Consider the following 23,756-nt stretch of genomic DNA (forward strand, 5'->3'; position numbering starts at 1 on the left):
TTCTTCTTCTTCTTTTTAATATTTTATTTATTTATTCATGAGACACACACACACACACACACACACACACACACAGAAGCAGAGACACAGGCGGGGGAGAAGTAGGCTTCATGCAGGGAGCCGGACATGGGACTCAATCCCAGGTCTCCAGGATCAAGCCCTGGGCTGAAGGTGGCGCTAAACCGCTGAGCCACCTGGGCTGCCCCAAACACCCTATTTTCAAATAAGATTACATTCTGAGGTACTGGAAGGTTAGGATTTCAAAAGATATTTTTTTGGAGGACATAATTCAATCCATAACATCACCTCTTGAAAATTCTAACTAATGATGCTTTATTTTTTTATTTTTTATTTATTTATGATAGTCACAGAGAGAGAGAGAGAGAGAGGCAGAGACACAGGCAGAGAGAGAAGCAGGCTCCATGCACCGGGAGCCCGACGTGGGATTCGATCCCGGGTCTCCAGGATCGCGCCCTGGGCCAAAGGCAGGCGCCAAACCGCTGCGCCACCCAGGGATCCCTAATGATGCTTTAAACACGGCATCTGACCAATCCTGTTGCTAGATGTTGTTCAGTCCTGATAATAACTAGCCCTGAAACCTGGCATGGAAAGGTTTATACTTTATAAAGAGGGGGAAGATCAGAAGACAATTAGGGACACCTGGGTGGCTCAGCAGTTGAGCATCTGCCTTTAGCTAAGAGCATGATCCTGGAGTCCCAGGATCAAGTCCCACATCGAATACTTGCCTGCTTCTCCCTCTGCCTGTGTTTCTGCCTCTCTCTGTGTGTCTCTAATGAATAAATAAATAAAACTCTTAAAAAAAAAAGAAGACAATTAAATATTTGAGCCTCCTTGGTTTCACAAAATGTGACAGTAGACTTGGATCAAAAAGTGCCAAATTCTAAATAACACATAAGCTAGATGAACCACCTCTGAGTAATTTAGGATAAACTATACATCCAAAATACAGTTTACCCTCGTTCAGCACAAATTTGATTTAAACATTCAATTAATCTTATTAGTAATGAACTAACATGAGAAAATTTGATATACACACAGGACATGGCCACTGTTGATGGCTGTATTGCTTGGCTTTCCCCTTTACTATGTTTCTTCTCTCATCTGCTTTTGCTCCACTTGCTTCTTTAGTGTGTTGTCTTGATTTTATTCTTCCTTCCGTTCTGATTTGCCTTTAACTTTCTAGTGGAGGTCATATATCAGACATCCATGATGAGAAGAATCAAATGGATCCTTAGCTCAATATAAGACAAAAGAAATTTTAAGGAAGAGGAAGTACACATTTATTGGAAATGTAATAAAGAAAAGCCATGTGTTATATTTAAAAATAAGTCTCATTCTTATTTTTCTTATTATAAGTGTTTAGATATTCATTTTAAAAACTATTAAGAAAAAGTAGATAAGCACAAAAAGAAAATAAAAAGAATCCATGATCCCTTTCACAATCCTAACACTGGTGCTGAATATTGTTAATGCTTTAATATATGTCCTTCCAGATGCACATGTATAAATGTTTTTTACAAAATTGTTATTGAATTGTACAGGTGGATTTATAATCTCCTCTCTCTCTTTAATAATATATTGTGAGCATCTTTTCATGCTATTAAAGATTTTTCTATGGCATAATTCCATTTCATCATTACAACAGAAATGATGTTCCATTGTAGGGATGTACTAAAGGAAATTTGATCAGTCCTCTATTATGGGACATTTTATGGTTGTTTTAAAATGCTCCTTATCACAGTCAATGGTGTTGTAAATAGGGTTGCAGTTAATCTTTGGAGAGATACATGCTTACTTCCTCAGAATAAATTGTAGAAGTAAAATCAGTGGGTCAAATTTATGCATAATTGACAAACTACTCTCTGGCAAAGTTGGATCAATTTATACTTCTGCCAGTAGTGTTTGAGAGCACATATTATCTGGCATGTTTGACAATACAGCATAGTGGAATTTAAAAAAATCATTCCAATTTGGTAAATTAAAAAATGACATTTTAATTGTAATTGTATGACCACTTATGCTACACAGAATTGATGGAAAGAATAAAGTACATAAATATAAGGAAATAAATACTATTAGGTAATTTTCAATGGAAAATGTAGGATACTGGGACAACTATCCATTTGCAAAAAGAAAAATTTTGTGCAAAAATGTTGGCCATTCATATTTCTAACTTAGCAAAATTGCTTGTTTATATCCTTTACCAACTTTGCATTTAGGTGTGATTGTCTTTTCTTTATGGATTGTAAATTCTTTATATAAATATATTTTTTATATTCTAATAAAATTTTATTATGGACACTGAAATTTATTTTCATGTGATTTTCACATCACAAAAATATTCTTCCATTGATTTTTTTCTTCAACTATATAAAAATGTAAAACTATTCTTAGCACAAAGGCCATACAAAAACAGGCAATGGGTTTGATTTGGTATAGGGACTCTAGTTTGCTGATCCATGAATTATTAGAAAAGATAAAGAAACCAGAAATAATAATTACGTATAAAAATATGTGACTATATATATATTTCTTTTCCTTCTCTTAATTTCTTTTCAAAAGATATATGACTATTTACAGTAAAAATTATGACATTGTTTTGGTGGTTTAAAAGGTGTCCAAGGGCAGCCCAGGGGGCTCAGCAGTTTAGCACCACCTTTAGCCCAGGGTGTGATCCTGGAGACCCGGGATCGAGTCCGTCAGGCTCCCTGCATGAAGCCTGCTTCTCCCTTTGCCTGTGTCTTGCCTCTCTCTCTGTGTATGTCTCTCATGAATAAATAAATAAAATCTTAAAAAAAAATAAAGTAAAAGTTGTCCACAAATTCTTTGATACTCCTACCTTAAAAAGATATATGCTGTACTTAATGACTTACTTTTTTTTTTTTTCAGATGGGAATTTTATTTTTGTATATGTGTGTGTGTGTAAGTATAACTTTATTATATTTTTTACAGTCTTATATTAGTTTCAGGTGTATAAACTCAACACCCAAAAAACATAATCCAACTAAAAAATGGGCAGAAGGGATCCCTGGGTAGCGCAGCGGTTTGGCGCCTGCCTTTGGCTCAGGGCGCGATCCTGGAGACCGGGGATCGAATCCCACGTCGGGCTCCCGGTGCATGGAGCCTGCTTCTCCCTCTGCCTGTGTCTCTGCCTCTCTCTCTCTCTGTGACTATCGTAAATAAATAATTAAAAAAAAATTTTAAAAAATAGGCAGAAGACATGAACAGACATTTCTCTGAAGAAGACACAGAGATAACCAATGGATTCATGAAAGATGTTCATCATCACTTACCATCAGGGAAATACAAATCAAAACCACAATGAGATGTCACCTCATATCTGTGAGAAAGGCTAAAATCAACAACACAAGAGAAAACAGGTGTTGGTGAGGATGCGGAGAAAAAGGAACCCTTGTGCACCATTGGTGAGAATGTAAGGTGGGGTAGCCACTGTGAAAGATGATATGGAGGTCCCTTAAGAAGCTACAAATAGAACTGCCGGTGATCCAGCAATTGCATTGCTGGGTATTTACTCAAAGAATACTAATTCAAAGGGATACATGCACCCCTATATTTATAGCAGCATTATGTATAATAGCCAAGCTATGGAAGCAGCCCAAGTATTATCCATCAATAGCTGAATGGATAAAGAAGTGATATATATATATATATATATATATATATATATATATATATACACACACACATATATCTCATATATATATGAAATGGAATGTTATTTATTCCATTGGAATGTATTCATTCCAATGAATGGAATGTTTATATATATATAATGTTTATATTTATATATATATATAAATATAATGGAATGTTATTCAGCCATAAAAAAGAATGAAATCTTGTCATTTGCAATGATGTGAATGGAGCTAGAGATTATTATGCTAAGCAAAATAAATCAGTCAGAGAAAGACAAATGTCGTATGATTTCATTCATATGAGCAATATAAGAAACAAAACAAAGGGAAAAAAGAGAGCGGCAAACCAAGAAACAGACTCTCTTAACTACAGAGAACAAACTGATAGTTACCAGAGGGCAGATGGGGTGGGGAGGGGAGTCCGGGATGGATTGAATAGGTCCAATCATTCAGTTGGAGATTGAGGAGTACACTTGTAGGGATGAGCACTGGGTGATGTAAGTTCTTTATATTTTGAAAATTTGAATTCCTTATTTTTCATAAACAATGGCAACAAGTTTTTAATGTGCCATTTAACTTTATTTGTAGTTTTTCTTTTAATACAGAGAAATTTAAACAATATTTTAGTCAATCTCTCAATTCCTTTCTTTTTGGTTTCTTTCATATTTTTAGTCTTTCCTTTCTAATCCTAAAATTATTTCTGTATTTTTCTAGTATTTTTGTGATTTATATTAAAAAATGTAGTCCAAAAAAATGTAGTCCATATCCATATGTTTGATATTGTTGTACAATAGGAAAGAGCAATCTGATTTTTCTTCTTTGTCCAAGTGGATAGTCAGTTGTCGCAATATTCCGTACTTTCTACTGGGAATTACATAATTGTGTTTATTTCTTTATATTTATATACTTGATATTTATTCCTTGGATATAATATTTCACCAGCACCACACTGTTTGAATTGCTGCAACTTTATCACATTTTTAACACCTGTGGTGCAACCTCATTTGTTACTTATTTCTTTAAAATGCTCTTAAAAATGATACTTGCACATAATCTCTTCACTTATTTGAAAATGTCAAGGAAAAGCAAGAAAAATTGTTCAACCACTGTCTTAAAACTTGTGTTTTGTTAAATAATCATGTGCTTTTATGAAAGCTGATGCTTCTTTTCCCTTTAATAATAATTGTAATTATACAGTAATAACAGAGAAGTCAAATGGTAGTAGAAAGCACAGTAACTTTGGAAACAGCTAGCCCTGGATAGAAAAGCTGATTTCGTCCTGTTAGCTGTGTGCCTTGGGCAAGTTAATTCAATTTTAAGGATCTTGGTTTATCCATTAGTAAAAATAGGAATAGTACCTTTTCTACTTCCCAGGGCGATAAAAGGATTAAATGGGACATTGTTTGGTAACAGAGTTTGTTCCTGCTATCAAAGAAGGAGGATCTATTGTTTGTAAAACATTTTTACATATATTGTGTCATTTGACTCACAAAACACTTGACTCACTGGAATCAAGAGTTTCTGTGGTATTGAATTACATGATGATTTAATAAGATATGATGATGATGTTATAGCTAATAAATGGTGATCTTACAAAGTAATACTTTTTTTTTCCACTTAAACACATCACTGAAACTTTTGCTACATTCTTAGGTATGAAATCATTTTAAATAATGACTCAGGATGGCAGTATTTTTTTTGCCTTTTCAACAATTTGATGTATATAAATAAGAATACATGCACTGTTAGTGCACATATTTTTAGAAGCATATCTATTCTGTAAAGGAAAGTTTGTAGTCTAACTTAACCAGTTTGTATTGTGTTAAAAGCATTTGATTCCTATCATATGAAACATAACTTTTAATTTGAAAATTAATAAGAAATCCATTTTCTTCTTAGTTGAGCCAAGTCACAGATTAAAACTCATATTAAATGAGTAGCTAGTATTTATAACAACTCTAGAGAAAATAAATGTGCAAGCCAGTATAATATACAAAGGTCATTAAGACTGGGGTAATTGGGATCCCTGGGTGGCGCAGCGGTTTGGCGCCTGCCTTTGGCCCAGGGCGCGATCCTGGAGACCCGGGATCGAATCCCACGTCGGGCTCCCGGTGCATGGAGCCTGCTTCTCCCTCTGCCTGTGTCTCTGCCTCTCTCTCTCTCTCTCTCTGTGGGACTATCATAAATAAATAAAAATTAAAAAAAAAGAAAAAGAGACTGGGTTAATTGAGAATTGAATTTTTTTTTTTTTTTTTTTTTTGAGAATTGAATTTGAATCTTTGCATTACAGAGATTTCAAGCTGTGTGACTTTGGTTATGTTATCTAGCCACTTAACCCTCAGCTTCTCATCTGTAAAATGGAAAGATAATAGTGTCTAGAAAAAAGATTGTTTGAAGGTAAAGGAAATAATTCTAGTCACGTATTTAGCGTAATATGTGTTCACTAAATAGTTATTATCGCTGTTATTAACTATGAGTAGCAAAATCATGCAGTCCCATGGAAGGAAGAATTTTAAAGTATATAAAGAAATAATAATTGAAGTTTTAAAATAGTAAACTCATGGAAATATAATAGTATTCTAAGCAGATGATAACTTAAAATCATGCCTGTGTATATTTGGGTGGAGAGAAAGATTAGTTGAAAAGTCTTTGCAGAGTTATGATTATTACCACAAAGTGCTAGAAATAAGGATAATGAAAAACAAAGCCTCCAAAATTATTACCAAGAAGGGAAACTGGATTGCTCAGTCCATTAAGTGTCTGCCTTCCACTCAGGTCATGATCTCAGGGTCCTGGGATCCAGCCATAGTCCTGTATTGGACTTTCTGCTCAGGGAGTCTGCTGCTCCCTCTCCCACTGTGCTCATGCACTCTCAAATAAATACATAAAATCTTTCAAAAATATATTACAAAGAGACCTATATTCACAGATATATAAAACAGAGTCTAAACCAAGAGGATGAAGTTTTAAGATGCTATGAACTCATAGACCATTATCCTTTTTTGATTTATACATAGAAATCTTGTTTTATTTTACACACAGATCTTCCAACATTTTCAGAAGCTGTCATAAAAACGCATTTAGGATATTGGGTTTCCTGGATCCTCTCCAAGCTTTTCTTCCTGCAATTAAGCCTTGTATGATCAGAGAATTTAGACTGAAGTAGAGAGAAGATGTTCTTGTTTTTGTCTTTTAAGAGGACATGTTCTAGAAATCTCAGGAGAATATGGCAGATGCTGCACAGTGAAGTCTGGGGTACATATTTTTGGTACCCAGTAAACAAACATTTAGAGAATAAGGTCTTAGAAGAGCCACATATGTGAGACAGTTGAAATCATCCAAACCTGAAGTGAAGATTAGATCCCAGTTTTTGCTTCTTGAGTGTTTGCTTTGTCTAAAAACAAATGACCAAATTTCTTGGCCCTGTGAGTGTGTAATTCTGTTCCTGAATTAGAGAGATGCTTTTGCTCATGTGGCTTGGGAAGTCTTCCTGGTTGTTTTCAGAGTGTGTGAAGCACTAAATTCGGAAGGTCAGAGAAATCGTGACACATTGTTGGTAAGCTCATCAGCTTCTTACTTCATAGTGCGTTCAGAAGGGCATGATGCAGGCAGTCCAGTAAGTAATGGTCATGATGTTCTGCTGCAGAACATTTGGGTTTCCCTACAGGTGTAATCGGTATGAAGTGAGTCATTAGTCATCACATTTTCTGGAAGAGTCAGAAGAGAAAAAGTTTAGAGTGAAATTGAATATGGTTTGTAATTTACTTTTGTTACTGATATGAGGAAATAATGTTTTACATCAAGCTTGTTCACTGAAAAAGCTTACTAGATAGCCTGATCCCTATACTAAGCAGTGCTAGAAATGAGTAGAATGAGAATATAGGACTTTTCCAATCTGATTTACTAATATTCATACTAGGAATTTATGAAGATGCTGTATGCAAACATGTCCTTTCATATGGTTAAAAAAAAATCAGTGAGGGTAGGGAATGGTGATGGTGGAGGTACAGGACAACGGGGAGGGCCACATAGCCAGAAAAGGAAAAGTGAACACATGGAAACTATGTGTAGGATGCATAGGTAGGCCAGAAGGAATGTGTTGGAAATATCCTTACCCTAAGGATCTGAGTCTTGTCTATGCCAGGTATTTGCTAATGTGAAGCCATCTGCAAATTCAAAGTCTCAGTAAATATACTAGACATTTTCCTCCTGTTTGGATACAAAAACTCACCTTTTCAAGGGCTGAAGCATTCTTTAAATCGAATGTTGATTGAAGTTTCAAGGCTTGAAACTTCAGCAAAGACAGATGCGTCAAGTGACCAGAAAAAAACAATTCAAGCAAATATTGGTTTGACTTGTAGCTAGCATTTGCCATTTCAGACCAAAAGTTGTTTTCATACCTTAAGGACAAAGAGGACAAAAGCAGTTAATACACTAGAGGATTGAAATTAAGGGTCTTTAACCATTTTCAACAAATATGTTTTTTAAAGATTTTATTTATTTATTTATGAGAGACACAGAGACAGAGACACAGGCAGAGGGAAAAGCAGAGGGAGAAGCAGGGGGGCCGACATGGGACTCATCCTAGGTCTCCAGGATCAGGCCCTGGGCTGAAGGCGGCGCTAAACCGCTGACAAATACTTTCAAACAGCCTGTGTTGGGTAGGTGGAGGCATAGCCCCAAAGTGATGCTTTCCGTTGGCTCCAGTTCTCAGAGAGCAAAGGAGAAACTTATCACTGGGAAGATTTCCGTAGTTGCACTAGCTTTTCTAACTAGACATGATTCCAATCTTGCCTAGTCTATGCCAGGCTTCGCCTCCACAGCCTGGAAAGAAACTTTGCTGCCTAGGAATTCTTCTACTTGTCTGGCAAACTTTGTGGGGACAGGGCGGGGCTGTAAGGAGAGGGTACTTGAAATTCCTTTGTGTTAACTGTTAAGTGGAAGTTCTAACGTTTGGGTCCCTTCTTCATTCCCTCCCTCTTCTCCCCTGCCATTTTCTTTTTTTTTTTTTTTCCCCTGCCATTTTCAATTAGAGGATGTAAACATCTCTTTGGGAGAGAAACACGGTGATAGGATAAAATTGGAAGGCTCTCCCCCTTGTCCTGTCCTGCCCCAGTTCTTCTCTCATTCTCCGTCCTCTTTCCCCTTCTCCAAGAAAGGCTGCGTTAGTTGTGCGCCCTTCCGATACACTGCTCAGGCCCCAGGCCTCCCTTTAAGCCATATCGATGCCTGCATTTGCAGTGAACTAGTCCCTACCAGCCGCTGTTTCCTACGCGGCCTCGGGCGGGACACTTCGTCAGGGCTTGCCTCGGTGGCCTGGAGCCTTCCAGCTCCGCATTTCTGCCTGATGCACTTTTTTTTTTTTTTTTTTTTTGCCGCTCTCCAGACACAAAGGCCCTCTGAAGGCAGCGTTAACGCTCTTGAGTTAGAATGCTTCTCGACATGAACGGCAAATTACTACTCTCGGGGGGGGGATACCTTGGGGGTAGTATGGGTCTTTGAGACATCCATTGCCCCATATTTGCCAACATCCAATAGAAAGCAGAAAGCGCCTGCGCTCACACCGGTGGATTTGGCGAAGTGGGGAGGGGGACAACCTTAGACTCTTAGCAGTTTCGCAGCTCCGGCCTCAGCCTCTAGTTCCTCCACTTCCGCAGCCTTCACGGTAATCCCCCGGCTCAAGAGTCCAGGGCCAGGATTTTAGAGAATAGGGAAACTTCCTTGCTTAAAGGGCGCCACGTTCGCCTAATCAGAGACGGTCAGTGGCACAAAAAAATCTGTGGGACGGTCCTGTCCTGGGTTCGATTCCCCCAGGCGCTGTGGGTCCGGGCTTGATGGGCCCGGGCTTGGTGGGTCTTAGTGCCAAGTAAGGGCTGGATCTCAGAAGCTTGATTTTTCTGGAGGTCAGTGACTGGGAATCTCAAAATGAATTCTTTGCATAGTCTTTCACTTTCGTGAATGGGTTCAGGCAAAATCGTTAATTTTGGAGTGCTGTGTCCCGAGTTGCCCTCTAAGTTAGGTCCTGAATGCCTAAGCTAAGCAGAGTGGAAGTGGCACAACTGTACCCTGGTTTCTTGCGGGCCATGGAGCCAGTAGTTCCATCATCCTCCCCACAAAGTTAATGGTGTTTGTGGTTTTCCCGCTGATAGGCAATGAAGTCAACATTCTCCCCACATGGTGGCTCCCTTTACTAAAGTTGAGTAGTGAATTTGTACAAGAAGTCTTGGAAATTTTCAAATATTTCTACAGATTGAACTCATTTCAGAATTCGCGTGGGAGAGGAGTAAGGATTTTAATCGGGTTCACCTTTGACGTGAAGCAAGGCGGAAGGCAGGAAAGTCACAGTGGGTAATAGCTTTGGGAGCTTTGGTAAGAAAGATGTCTCTGCTTGATTATCTGGTGGGCCGTGTTCACCGCAGGCTCTTTGTATGCGAATTTACTCCAGAGGCAGAGCTAAACAGCACACATGCATGTAAACATTCCAACATAAATAGGCGAACATATGCACTGGAGACAAAGAGATACATTCCCACATCGATTGTGGTTCATAGCTTTATTGCAGGCAGGCAATCTGAAGCATCCCCAGGAATAAACTAAGAAGAAGCACTTGGCTTCTGGTCCTTCATGGTCAGGAAATGAGCAAACTTTGTCTTCTTGAAGGAAATATTAAATCTTAAATAAGAAAGTAGGAAAAACAGGGATCCCTGGGTGGCTCAGTGGTTTAGTGCCTGCCTTTGGCCCAGGGCATGATCCTGGAGTCCCGGGATTGAGTCCCATGTTGGGCTCCTGTCATGGAGCCTGTTTCTCCCTCTGCTGTGTCTCTGCCTCTCTCTCTATGTCTATCATAAATAAATAAATCTTTTTAAAAAGAAAGAAAGTAGGAAAAACATTCTGAATGAGAAGCATTATAATTTTGTCTTAGAAAAAGCACGCAGAACTAATATAGTTTATTTAAATGTTAGCTCCAAATTATAATAGGAAATATTCCTACTAAACTGCCATTTCCTCTAAGTTTTGTTTAGGATCCAAATAATTAAAATGCACAGTAATGGTTATTGATGGCTCTATTTCCTTTGAGCAATAAAAAGAAAAAAGACCTGATTTTCTCTTACTGGAGTAGAAATTTAGGAATCTTCTTAAATCGCCCAGGGGCTTGAAAGCCTCCGGGTGGCTGTAGTCTTCTCTTATTGCTTTCCTCTTCCCACGTCATCTTCAGCTAAAAAAAAATTTAACGGTTCCCAATGGAGGGATTCCCGTTAGAAACCCTCAGCAAGTGAACTTGTACTGGGAATCCTCATGCTTTCCCAGTCTGTCTGTATTTCCCCAAACAGAACTCAAGTTGCAAATACAGGGGAAAAACATATTTCTCACTCCCAAATTCTTAAAATTTCAATTTTTGTGGATAATACAATTTCACAACTTCAATCTTTAAAATCAGTAAGAGCCACAGAAAGTGTGAAGATATCCAAATAGGCCATCTAGAGATCTAAAAACCAAGACTAATAGGAAACAGAATGCCCTTTACTCAAATGTGGGCATGACTGTTCTCAGCTTTAAGGGCATTCATGGACACTGCAAGGGGGGGAATGTATCTGAACAGCGGGGGAACTTGGACAGTGAATCGCCACATTAATACTCTTAGTGCCAAATCTTCAGATATTGAGGCTCTGGTGAAAAATTAAACCAATGGCAATTTTCAATGTGTGTAGTATCTGCGACCAGAGTTCAGCACTAAGAGCTTGGACAGCTCCACAGGCCATGCTCCGGAGGCAGCTTTAACTCTAATCAATCTACTCCTAGCCAGACTGTCAAAGACAGCCAGACTCATTAGCGATTTACTGAAAATCCTCCAAGACTTCCCTTTAAAAACAAAACGACTTCCACATTTAATTGTCTATCTAAAAGAACATACGTAAGAAATTAGGAGATCTAAATTAAATTTATTAATAGGAGAGCTTGATGGTGCTTAATTCCAGAGACCAGAGCTCTGATTGCTGGGGCTTGATGAAAAATAAAGAGAAATTGTAGGGCCATAATCAAAAACATGACTTTTGCCACCCTCGAAATTCTATGAATTCTTTACCCATCCCTGAAAAATGGGCAAAACTGAAAACCACCAAAATAATTGCACTTCTTAAAAATTGGATTGTATGAGTGAAAGGTGTTTATGAGAAGTCGATGACTCCGGATCTTATCATCCAAGAGGACAGCACAGAATAGTTAATATGTTCCTTGAGGGACTAGGATGCTGACGTCTTTTTCTGATACCCGATCATTACGTGACTGAAAAAAAAAAAGGAAGTCATTCCATGAATAAAAATCGGAGCGCAACAGTGCAACAAAATATTCTGTACTTAAAGGCCATAGGCAGACAGATGTTGACAAGGAAGGCTCTTCTAAAACCACCTTCAGATAGATTTCTGCTAACTGCACATATAAATAGGAGCAGAGGGCCGGTCACCTCTGTAACCACCGGCAGCAGCAGCAGCAGAAGCCGCAGCTTCAGACGCAGCCAGAGGGACCTCAGAGCAGAGAAGGCGCTGCCGACTTGCACAACTGCCTGACCAGGCGGTTTCAACAGACACCAGCCGCCTCGGCCCTCTCTCTCTTCCTTCCTCTTCTTTTTTGATTTTCCCTCTTTTCCTTAATCACTTCTTTCTCCTGGTGGACTTAGACCACTTTATCTCCCACCCCCACTTTAGCTCCTCGCCTCCTCTTTCTTCCTTGTACATCTCTCTCCTCGCCCCCTTCTCTCGGTGTCACGCTTCCTCCTAGTTCTGTCCTCTCCAAACTTTTGAACAGAATACTGGCCTCAGCAAACAAGTCCTCCAGCTCCTCCTGCTGCTCCAGCTCTTTCCTGCGGCTTCTCAGACACTAACGCCAGACGGTGATGTCTCTTGGGTTGTGACTCCAGCGCAGAAACTTGGAGGAGCCTTTTGCCCGCCGTCCTACTTGGCAACAAACCCTCTCCGAGCAGCGGTAAGAGTTGAATGGTAAGGGGAAAAATATCTTACCAAACCAAAGGACTCTTTTGACTGCTGATTCTTTCACCAGCATCAGGATACGAGTTAGCTTTCCTCGGACTAGGTCTGGCGAGTTATCGGGCACTGGGTATACACATACATATTTTTCCTAACTATAGCGAGAGGCGCCCACGGGCTATCATTAAGCGGTATTCAACACCGGGAGCCGGAGCTTCGCTCTGTCCCTCCCCCAGCTCGGAGAGTTTCTTGGGGTTGGAGGGTGAAAGGCCAGGGGCGTTCTGACAGCTGCGTGCCCTCTTTTCCCTCCTGCGCAGAATGACCATGTGTAGCGGAGCGAGGCTGGCCCTCCTGGTCTATGGGATAATAATGCACAGCAGCGTCTACTGCTCACCTGCCGCCGCAGGACTCCGGTTCCCTGGAATCAGGTAGGTGCTGGCCGCCCAGGCTGAGCTGAGGCTTGGCTTCCCCCAACACTTCCTCGTGGTCTTCCTCCTGCAGTTCCGCGGTCCTGGCTACGACCATCTCCCCACGGGCTCCCAGTACGCCGCTGTCAGCCGGGGTCGGGCCGCGGGTCCGGGGCCCTGGCCGGGTCTCCGTCTCCGCGCGAGGGCCAGGCAGGCGCCACTGCGGCTCAGCGCCCCTCCCCCAGCCCGCCGCAGCCAAGGGGCCGGGGTAGAGCCACCGAGCTTCAGCCTGCTGGAGAAACCTCCCCTCCCCCAGCCCCGCCCGCTGGAGGGGCAGGGCCGGGCCCCGAGCTTGACTTCTTTTCCTTATTCTTAGCTGAGTTAGAACTTCCTCTCTCCCGCAGTCAGGTTGGAGGGTTGAGCGTGAAGCTCCGTGGACTTTGCTTTGTTACAGCTTGTTCTGGACTATCGGGGCGGGGTCTTCCTCTCTCTCCTCTGATCTCCGTTTCACTTCAATTCGAATTGTTTCCCCTGGAAGAGCTTTCTTTCAAGTGATAGGTTTTCCATCTGCAATTTGAGTCTCAGACTGTTTTGGGGAGGGGGAGTGTTGGCCGGGTATAGTTGAGGAAAAGAGATTTGAGAGAAGGAAGAACAAGAATGAGTCTGGAAGGGAAGGGGAGAAACGGATGAAACGGATGCAGGGAAAGAGGAAGAGAAAGCAGGCAGGCAGGCAGGCAGGACCAGGACAATCCTGCCCGCCCGAGGCTGGAGTAACCGTGTTTTTGTTTTTTGGTTTTTTTTTTTCATAACTCTGGTTGTAATCAGTTGGCGCTGCTAGGTTCCTTACGCAGCCCCAATGTCCCGGGGCGGTCAGCTGGGGAGTGGACGCTCCGTTTGCAGCGCAGCTTCCGCGCCCCGCGGTGCACGCGGCTCCCTGCAGCTAGGAGCGCGCTTTCTGCCGGCAAAGCTGCTTCTCGCAGCCGCGCCCAAGAACCGTCGCCTTTAGGCGGGTCGCTGACCACTGATTTGGCCGGAGACATGGGTTCTGGCTTCCACATTAGGATTCCAGCATCGAGGCACGGGGCAGGGATGAGAGTTGCCAGAAAGACTCAGGGAATATGGGACGCCGGGTTATAGGGGAGGTGCGTCTCTAAGGAAGGGCCGGGTGTGGGGCGAACGGAAGGATGTGCTTCCCTCGTCTTTACCTCTCCAGGGATGGAGGAAAGGCAAGCAGGATAACGAAGTACGACTCTAAACCCTACTAGACAGCGCTGCTTGCCCTGGCCGCGTTCCAAGTCTCTCCGGCGGCCCAAAGTGAGGGGGTTTTGTGTTTTAGCCCACCCCTCCCCGCCCTATGTCAAGGATTGAGGCGCTAGGCAAGGGCGACTTGGAGACTGCGGCGCTCCTCCGGGCTCTAGGACCTCTGTTGACCCATTCGCTTCCCGCCGCCCCAACATCGCTAACAGTTTAGCGCGAACTGTTTATTCGGCGGACTTAAAAGTCCTGTTTCACTCCCAGCAGTTTTCGAAGTCGCGTGTGCTTGGCACATCCCCCGGGCGCGTGGCACCAGAGTGCGCGGACCTGCCACAGAACGAGTGAGCCACAGCCAAACAGGCTAAGTTTAGGGGCATCTATTATTCATGTTCCTGCCAGATCCTCTCCCGCCCAAAATAGAAGTCGGAGGTTCTCCGTGACCTACATCTGCGCGGGGAAGGGCTCCCCTGGGCACGGAGGCTGGGTGGGGGTGGCTGCCGGAGTCGGCCGCCCCACACCCCACCCATCCACCGCCCTTCGGTTTCGCCCTGGGCCTCCCGCTCCGGGTCTTCGCGTTGGGCGGCGCCTGGTCTCTGAGGACCTTTCTTTTCCCGGCCCGAGGCTGTCTGTTTGGGGTGGGGCAGGCATCAGGCCCGTAGGGGGTAGTCCTTTCCCGCGGCCCGGCGTTCGGGGTCGGCGCTGACCTCTCGGCTTCCCAGGGTCCTGCAGGGCGACCCTTTATCCTCCAGAGGGGAAGGATCGGAGAGTGGCTTAGAGCGATGGGGAATATCTTCCGCCTTATCTCTACCCCCTCCCGCGCCCCGGAAGAAGTGGCAGTTCTCCGTGGCGGATCTTTAGAAAGAAGGACAATCCGTGCGTAGTGGCCCCTTTCTCCGGGTCCCGGCGGAGCCAGAGAGGGGACTCGTACTGACCGCTCCTTCTGCCCCCGGCTACCCTCGCAGGCCGGAGGACGAGGCGTACGACGAGGACGGACACCCGCTGCAGGACTTCTACGACTCGGACCCTCCCGGCGCGGGGAGCCCCGCCTCCGCGCTGCGCGACGCCTACGCGCTCTACTACCCGGCGGAGACGAGGTACCCCCGCGCGGCCCCCGCGCCGGCCGGGACTGCGACGGCGGGAGGGGCGGGGGGGTGGCCCACCGAGCTGGTCGTTTTTCTTAGAAGCCCTCAAGCCTCTCTTCTCTCGGGCTGGTACCAGAGAGCGCGACAGAGTCAGCAGCGGGACGGGCTTTGTGGACAAGAGGGGGGCGTGGGACCTAGAGGTCTACGGCCCCGGCCAACCCCACGCCTGCCGTTCCTGGGGGGCAGCAGGAACGCTCCGTTCCCAGCAGGCAGTCGCGGGAGCATCACCAAAAAGTTCTGCGCGAGTTCTGTGCCCCCGGAGGGCGCGGGGGGCGGGGGGGGGGGCTGTCAGCCTCCCGGAGCGCCGAGGCGCAGGCGTGCGCAGCTGGGATCCGGGGACAGCCTCCTGGGGACCGAGTCAGTGACCCCGGGCGCTCGCTTTGCCTCCCCGTTAGAGATGTCGCCCAAGGGATCCTTAACAAGGCCTACCGCAAAGTCCTGGACCAGCTGTCCGCCAGGAAATACCTGCAGACACTCGTGGCCAAGGGCCTGGGGTAAGAGTTCGCGCAGGAGTTAAGCGGCGTAGCGGGGCGCGCGCTGCGGGTGGGGGTGGTGGGGGTCCGCGAGCGCGCGGCGTGGGCGGTGCCGCTCCTGCGTCCGGGCGTGCGCGTGGGCTCGAGGGGGCGGCCGCGCCCCGGGTCTGCGCCGCCCGCCCGCCGCCGCCCGCCGGGGTCCGCATGTAGCCGCTCAAGTCGGGCGACGCCGTTCGGAGCGGCGAGAGGCAAGGAGAGGGCCGAGAAACCCTGGAGTTTGATCCGTTTTGAATTAAAAAAAACCAAACCAAACCAAACAAAAAACCCCCAAAGAGAAACCAAATAACCTCTTTCTCCCCCGCCCCCGAGTCATTGAAAACCTTGCAGCTTCGCGGGACGATTTGCTTTGATTTACTGTAAGCCTTTTTTTTTTTTCTTTTCCCTTAATCATTTCTTTTACTGTAAATTCAAGTCGAAACTAACAAATCCTCAAATGTGGGCAGTTAGGGAAACCGTTTTTGCGCGTGCCAGACAGACTCGGGGCACAGGGCTTACGTGGAACCTCTCTCCGCGGAAGGCAACGTTTTAATAAAGCTCAGGGGGAAACAGATTACATTTTTCGCAATGAATAATTCATGCGATGGAAAGTCTTGCCTGCAGCCTGTCGACTTACATTATTATCATCACGTTTTTCGACTTAGCGTGCGGAAGGGGAGGAGGGCCCTTGCCTGACCAGGGATTGCGGGATCGGTGTAAAACTTCCCGGGCCCCCGCCAGCGTGGCACGTGGGGTTATTTTCTTTGCACGTGGGGGCTGGGGATGGCGAGAGGAACAGTTAGGACAATTGAGCGCAAAAGCACGGATAGTCAAATCTCAACGGGCAGCATTTGGAGACAGGGTAGGCGTGCATCGCGAGCTCTGCGCCCGGGCCTCTTCCCGGGCCCCTTCTGGAAGGATTTGGTGCCAGGAAGCCCCGGGAGGGGAGGGCGGGATGAGGGTTTCCATCGCAGCCCCCCCCCCCCCCCCCGCAGCTGCTTGCTGGCAGAGGAAGGCGGCGCGGTGGGCACGGAGACCCTGCCTCCCCCGAGGGCTCCCGCGTGGGTTGGGGCCCCTTTGCTCCCCGCTGCTATTGAACCTGTGTCTCCCGCCCCGACACCCTCTTCCCGACCCCTGTCCTTGCAGTGGCAACCTAGGCGGCGGCGCGGAGGACGACTCGGAGCCTCTCTCCAAGCGCCACTCAGACGGCATCTTCACGGACAGCTACAGCCGCTACAGGAAACAAATGGCTGTCAAGAAATACTTGGCGGCCGTCCTGGGGAAAAGGTATAAACAAAGGGTTAAAAACAAAGGACGCCGAATAGCGTATTTGTAGCGATGAGTTACCAGCCACCTTGTGTATACACAGTCCTGACACAATGAAAAGTCACTTTCCCAACTGACTGAACAGTCACCGCTCATGTGTTCTATCCAAACATGTATTTATGTATGAAGTAAAGCCATTAAATGAATATTTTGATAATAATATTGTTTTTTCTTTTTACAAAGCACTAGAGAATGCACAGAGATACTTTGTGGACCAATTATTGAGATATATATATATATACATTACAAATATATATATTAAGAATTATATATAGGTATAATAGACAGCAGTTCATACAAAGTGTGCACAAGGATTGAAAATTCGCCTGAGCTGTTTATGTTTTTATATAAAATAAATAGAAAAACAGACAATCATTGTTTTGAATATTACTCCTATTTTTGTAAAATGGAATTAAAAGGATAGTATTTTTATCCACGACAGGCCTGAAGATATTAATAATGACCATTTGCTACTGTACATAATGATGCCCTGCTCCAGGGAGATTTGGAGGTAATGATTTGGGAGAATTGCTGAAGGGCATTCTTTCCTCGTGAGTCTCTGGGGCAGGCTGCCACAGTCCCAGCTGAACCCAGCTAGGCACTGTCCCCCTTTGTCCCCCTCGCTGGGTGGCAATTCCAGTACTTCTGCTTTCTTTGATTCTACTTTTATGTGTACTTGTCTCTCTTCAGACTCTCAGCCCAGAAGGAAATTCTCCTGATAAAAACAACAGCTCAATCCAAATTGTGCTTCTCTCCAGAATTCACACCACTCCCTGGGGTAAATGTTGGGAAGGGGGACGTACAGAGAAGGGAGACTTGGGTAGAAATCTCCCTTCTCTGTACTTCCAGGAAACTCAGTGTCCCGAGGTTAGGGCAATTGGACCAGAGTGAAGGAAATGCAGGTATATTGGAAGAGGTAGAGCATAAGGCAGTCAGAGGAGGACCCCAGAGAGGGACCGGTTTGGAGCTGCCCCAGGTCTGGGATGCTGAGGGTAAGCCGAGTCCCACTGTAGGTCCTCTGCCTGACTGACTTTGGGCGCTGGATATTGGAAATGGATGCAAAGTACAATGTGTTTTTCTCCAGTGCTGTCAATGCTTCTCATCTCGTGATATGACCAGGATGCCTCCCTTTGAACCCGGCTCTGTAGGAGCCACTCGTTTGTTTTGTGATTCTCTGAACACTCTTTCCCACCCTCTTGCACTGTTGAAAGTACCGTTTACCATTTTTCATTCATTTTTCTTAAACCTGTGAATGCTACTTACTTTTTTTGTTGTTATGCAAGCACTTATTGTAAAGTTTAGGAACCCCTGTGTAGTTACCACTAAGTAATTATGGACTAAATATGAACCTTTTGTTTCTTGTTTATTGAGTTTGTAGGTAAAATGTATTTTTCTACATTATGGCTTATTGCTTAGTAAAATTTATTTCCTAAAACCAACCTTTGTCATATTAGAATGTGTAGTGTTCACATGTTGCTCAGTTTTACTAACCGATAAATCATTTAAACCTCATCTCCAAATGTATGAGTACTATCTTATATTTGTGGTCAAGAGTGAGGTAAGCAAGCTCCAACAGACCCCGACAACCTCCCCCTTGTATCCTTTCTTGGCTACAGAAAGCATGTCTGTCTGTTTCCTATCGGTTTCTTGAACCTGTGAATAATCTCTATAAACAAGAACCTTCACCCAGCAACCAGATCAAGCTACAACAGGCAAACCAGCCAAACTCCCAAAATTCAGGCACAAATTCTTTTGGAAAAAAAGAGAACAAGAAACGATTAAACATTAGCTTGTAAAGTTTAAAGGACCTTTCCTTTTCCTTTATGGATTTGATTCAGTATGAAGTCATAAATCAAAGAAAACAGAATTGGATTTGCATTCCCAAGCGGGATGGATGCTGCCAGGAGATCACATTGCAGTGAAAGCACAGAGGCATTCGATCTATGCCTGAGTCCTGTGTACGGGATCAATCTTTCTTTAATTCTGCAGTCTCCTCAGGCAATGTGACACGGGATGCAGTTTGCAGCTTTAGTGCCTTTCTTCGCCTTTTAAATCGCCACGAATCACAGATGGCTATTTAGTGGCCCTACAATGCTGCAACACATCGGCTTGCATTTTAGTCTTAATTATTTGTTTCTTGGGTAATGGGCAGAGTTTTCTGTATTTGTGTCAGCTGTTAGTGGTGAAATAGGGCTCTAGTTAACCTTTTATTTATGAAGTCTAATTTAGTGTTCCCGTGGCTAGTTGCAAGCATTTACAGAGATCACCCAGTTTAATCTTTTGTATACTTTTTAGAAATGCCAAGAGCCTTACTAACCTGGAGCAGATTTATGATATAGTGATAATTTAGGTAGATGTTAGTCTTGGAGCTCTTATTTTGTGTGCAACTGATTATAAAAACATCTTAACCAAGTATTATTACACACATGATATCTATAACTAGGACTTTGATAACTGTTATATAAAGTGTGTAAAATTTGTATGAATAAATTTTTGTAAACAATGCAACCTCGTCTAATGTTTGGAGAAAAAAAGACATTTAGGAAATAACTAAAATCTCTTAAAGGATTATATTTTCTTTAGCAACCATAGATCTTTCATGTCTGGACTATAAGCATCCATGTATTTTCATAAACTGTACTTTAATATCTGCTTGATGTGTTAACTGAATTCAACTAAAAATTTAAAGTAGCTACTCAGATGGAGATGGCTAAGAAGATATTAAGTTCATAAATAGGCATGGATGTTGGAACACTTATAGGATGCACAATTTAGATAAATTTCCATCCCCTAGTGTATATATACATTGCTCAGTATTCAGAAAGTTACTATTGATTGGTGGGAGATAATACCTGGGTATATGCTTCTAAAATACCAGTCTAACATGTTCTTTCACAAGTAACTCTGCAGACTAAATTGGTCTCCATAAAATTATGCATAAAAATGACTTAATCAGTCTTGGAGGTTTTAAAATATATTTGGAGATCTACAAACAACTATCTCTGATTAATGTGCTTTGAGTGGAAAGAAAAAGAACATGAGCAAGCAAAGAGTTAATTAAATACTTTAAAAGAAAATGTATTTTGAAAGCTAGGACAAAATGTGAACAGTCATTTGTGGATTCTTTGTTTTATTAATTGATATTAACAAACTTTAAAGTGAAGCCTTCATATGAAATTCCCATGAATTTCTCAGTTGTGTTAATTTTGGAGCCCTTGACGATTTCTGGGCTTAAAATATGTATTGAAAGTCATTTATAATAAATCAAATACCATTTAATTTAAATTGCCAGATTTTCATCCTAAAAATTAATGGATTCAATTAATAAATCAATAAATATGTCACAGTAGTATTAAAGAATGAGCAAAGATCAGCAAGGATTCAAAAACTATCTTTAGAACTTAGCTCAGTATTTCAGGCCGCCCAGAATCATGTAGGGAGGAGCTTATGATCTAGAGATCTCATTTGTAGTAAATTTAAAAAATTAATAGAGTACAATTCATATTTATATTGAATTTTTTGAATAGGTTTTTACTTCTCCATCTTTAACTGCCTACAATGAGCTGCTGGTGTGGTAAATGGAAGAATGAAGAAAAATAATGTATTTGGTTGGGAGCTAATGACTTGTCAAGAAAGTAGAGATAAATTCCAGATTGGCTGACTTTAAGTGAAGTTCATGTATATAGCAACTCGGTATGTTCTCTTATGTGGGATAGATCAAATGATGATTTTTCGTTGGAAGGCTTGATATATTTAGATAGCCAAGAAGTGTGCCTTGTTGCTATTAGGGCTGGGAATATATTCATTCAATACAATAAATATTTATTGAACACCTAAAACCAGGCACATTGGTTGAGAGAGCTTAACTAACACCTGGGAGTTAAGGTAGTATTTTCCCAAAGAATATTCTTCTGCTACAAGATTGTTGTTAATAATGTAGATTGTGGGCCTCCACCAGAACAAGTAAATCTGCGTTTTAAATAAAAACCCAGATTAATAGGCCCTACTTTTTTTTTTTTTTTAAAGATTTTATTTATTTATGAGAGACAGAGAGAGAGAGAGGCAGAGACACAGGCAGAGGGAGAAGCAGGCTCCATGCAGGGAGCCCGATGTGGGACTTGGTCCCAGGACTCTGGGATCACACCCTGAGCAGAAAGAAGGCAGATGCTCAACCACTGAGCAGCCCAGGCATCCCAATGGGCCCTAAGTTTGAGACCACTTATGCCTTGTATGCCTACAAGTGTGCTGGGACTGGGTGGGTTTTTTTTCCATGTAAATAAGCGACAAGTCATGCTACCTGGACACAGTAATAAATATGTCAATAAGCTGTATGCTCCTAGGATGGACATTAGTTTCTTTGAAGAATTACAGTATTTCCTTTAGTTAGCATTATTTTACATGTATGTTCCAGTTGGATATCTCTATCAAAGGGGCTCCTGGAAGGAGAGTGATCCTATAAGTAGAGTCCAAAAAATCCAGTCACATGACTGAGAGATGAATGAAGTTCCTGAGAGAAACTGGACAGCTGGCTGGCAGTAATTCTGCAGATTCAGAAGTCAACTTCCGATTGTATCATATCCAGATTTGGCTTGAATGTATCCCCAGCTGTTTACAGTAGGATTTCAGTTGAATGTCCTGTTATGACCTCAGACTCAACCCTACTGTTCACGCTGTTACAAGATTGGGAACCAAGATCAAGTCTGAACTCTTCTCTTTCATTGCAACCTTTTTGATGAAGGGAGGTGCCTACTTCTCTTGTTGCTGCACTTTGGTTTATAACTGGTCAGCTCAGGGTAGTTGTTCTCACTGTTCCCCAATTCAATCCTTCCTCTTTATTTTTTTTTTAATTTTTTTAAAGATTTTATTTATTCATAGAGATGCAGAGAGAGAGAGAGAGGCAGAGACACAGGTAGAGGGAGAAGCAGGCTCCATGCAGAGAGCCTGACGTGGGACTCCAGGATCACGCCCTGGGCTGCAGGCAGCAGCTAAACCGCTGCGCCACCAGGGCTGCCCTCAATCCTTCCCCTTTAGAAGGACAGATTCACATCAGTCTTTGAAATGCTAATGCTCCTTTTCATCTCCCAACCATCTCTCTATGCCCCAATGTCTTTTCTTCCCTACCCAATCTAAATATTCTGTAAATTTAAACTCAAGCCCTCTTTTTCTAGGACTCTTCCTCAGCTTCTCAGAGTGACCATAGCTTCCTTCCTCCCATGTCCACCCTCGCACTGTTCTCCTGTGACCCTTACCATTTCTGATCTCTAATTTCACATAGCTCTGCTTTGTTTCTTAACTGTTTTATAAGTCCATAGCTTTCTAGATGACCCAGCTAGGTGACCTCCTGGAGACCATGTCCAGAGGCGTTGCGCCTTAATGCCAACATACTTCTGGGAACATTGTAAATACCTCTTTGAGTGACTGAGATAACTAGAGGGCTTATAGAATTTACCATGACATTTCCCCCTTACTTCAATAGGACAGCTACAAAGCGTATATAAGAAGTGAAATTAACTTACTAATTAAATGTTCATCATAAACCAAACCAGATCTCCCTCCGGGAAAAGTTACATAGAAAAGAATGCCAAATTCATTAGATGTGTTTCTTCCATAAGACAAAATGAACTTAAAATTCACATATAGGGAGTCTCTGGGTGGCTCAGTTGGTTGAGTGTCAGCCTTCGGCCCAGGCCTTGATTCAGGGGTCCTGGCGGTGGGTCTCCCTGCGCAGTGGGGAGCCCGCTTCTCCCTCTCCCTCTGCCATTCCCTGTGCTTATGCTTTCTGGTGCTCTCTCTCTGTCAAATAAATAAAAATCTTTTTTTAAATTTTTTTTTATTTATTTATGATAGTCACAGAGAGAGAGAGAGAGAGAGAGGCAGAGACATAGGCAGGGGGAGAAGCAGGCTCCATGCACTGGGAGCCCGACGTGGGACTCAATCCCGGGTCTCCAGGGATTTGATCCCGGGTCTCCAGGATTGCGCCCTGGGCCAAAGGCAGGCGCTAAACCGCTGCACCACCCAGGGATCCCCAATAAATAAAAATCTTTAAAAAAATTCACATATAGGCAGAAGTCCGCAATAGACTCAAGCTCTAGGCCTTTATTTTTCCATTCTGATAAACAAAAGGATTGCATTTTCATACTAAAAAGAATTTACCTTGTGCCTCAAGATAGTAATACCTTTTCCTAGAATAAAGGAAAAAGGGATTTCTTGAGACATAGACTGGGAACTGGACTGCTCTTAAAAATGATAATTTACAGAGTATAGAGTAGTTTTCTGCAGCTGCCAAACTTCTCCCATCAACAGTGATTTGAACATAAAGCTCATAGGAAGGAAAGAGGACATAATGAAAAATATTTTTTAACAACAATGGAACATTATAGTAGGTGGTATTATCTGGTCTAAATTTATTTTCTTCTTGGCTATATCTTTGCTACATATTACAGAATTCTAATTCAGGGAG

General features: G+C 43.2%; 1 protein-coding gene and 1 long non-coding RNA gene across 2 annotated transcripts; one reads left to right on the forward strand and one right to left on the reverse strand.

Moving 5' to 3' along the window:
• Positions 1–4,234: 4,234 nt before the first annotated feature.
• On the reverse strand, positions 4,235–16,011 carry LOC125755478 (uncharacterized). Its single transcript, XR_007412131.1, has 3 exons — positions 15,891–16,011; positions 7,909–8,077; positions 4,235–7,384 (listed from the first exon to the last, which is right to left on the reverse strand). It is a non-coding gene; the product is annotated as an uncharacterized LOC125755478 (long non-coding RNA).
• ADCYAP1 (adenylate cyclase activating polypeptide 1) lies at positions 12,016–19,804 on the forward strand. Its single transcript, XM_025429374.3, has 5 exons — positions 12,016–12,656; positions 12,976–13,086; positions 15,282–15,413; positions 15,857–15,955; positions 17,117–19,804. Exons 2-5 carry the CDS (start codon positions 12,977–12,979, stop codon positions 17,304–17,306), a joined length of 531 nt encoding a protein of 176 aa, XP_025285159.1. The 5' UTR covers positions 12,016–12,656; position 12,976; the 3' UTR covers positions 17,307–19,804.
• Positions 19,805–23,756: the final 3,952 nt, after the last annotated feature.

This window comes from Canis lupus, chromosome 7 (genome assembly GCF_003254725.2).
Source record: "Canis lupus dingo isolate Sandy chromosome 7, ASM325472v2, whole genome shotgun sequence".
Lineage (NCBI taxonomy): Eukaryota > Metazoa > Chordata > Mammalia > Carnivora > Canidae > Canis > Canis lupus.

Coding starts and splice junctions, on each gene's coding strand:
- ADCYAP1 (XM_025429374.3), top strand. CDS start 12,977: ATGACCATGTGTAGCGGAGCGAGGCTGGCCCTCCTGGTCTATGGGATA. Junction 13,087..15,281: donor CTCCGGTTCCCTGGAATCAG/GTAGGTGCTGGC, acceptor CTACCCTCGCAG/GCCGGAGGACGAGGCGTACG. Junction 15,414..15,856: donor TACTACCCGGCGGAGACGAG/GTACCCCCGCGC, acceptor CCTCCCCGTTAG/AGATGTCGCCCAAGGGATCC.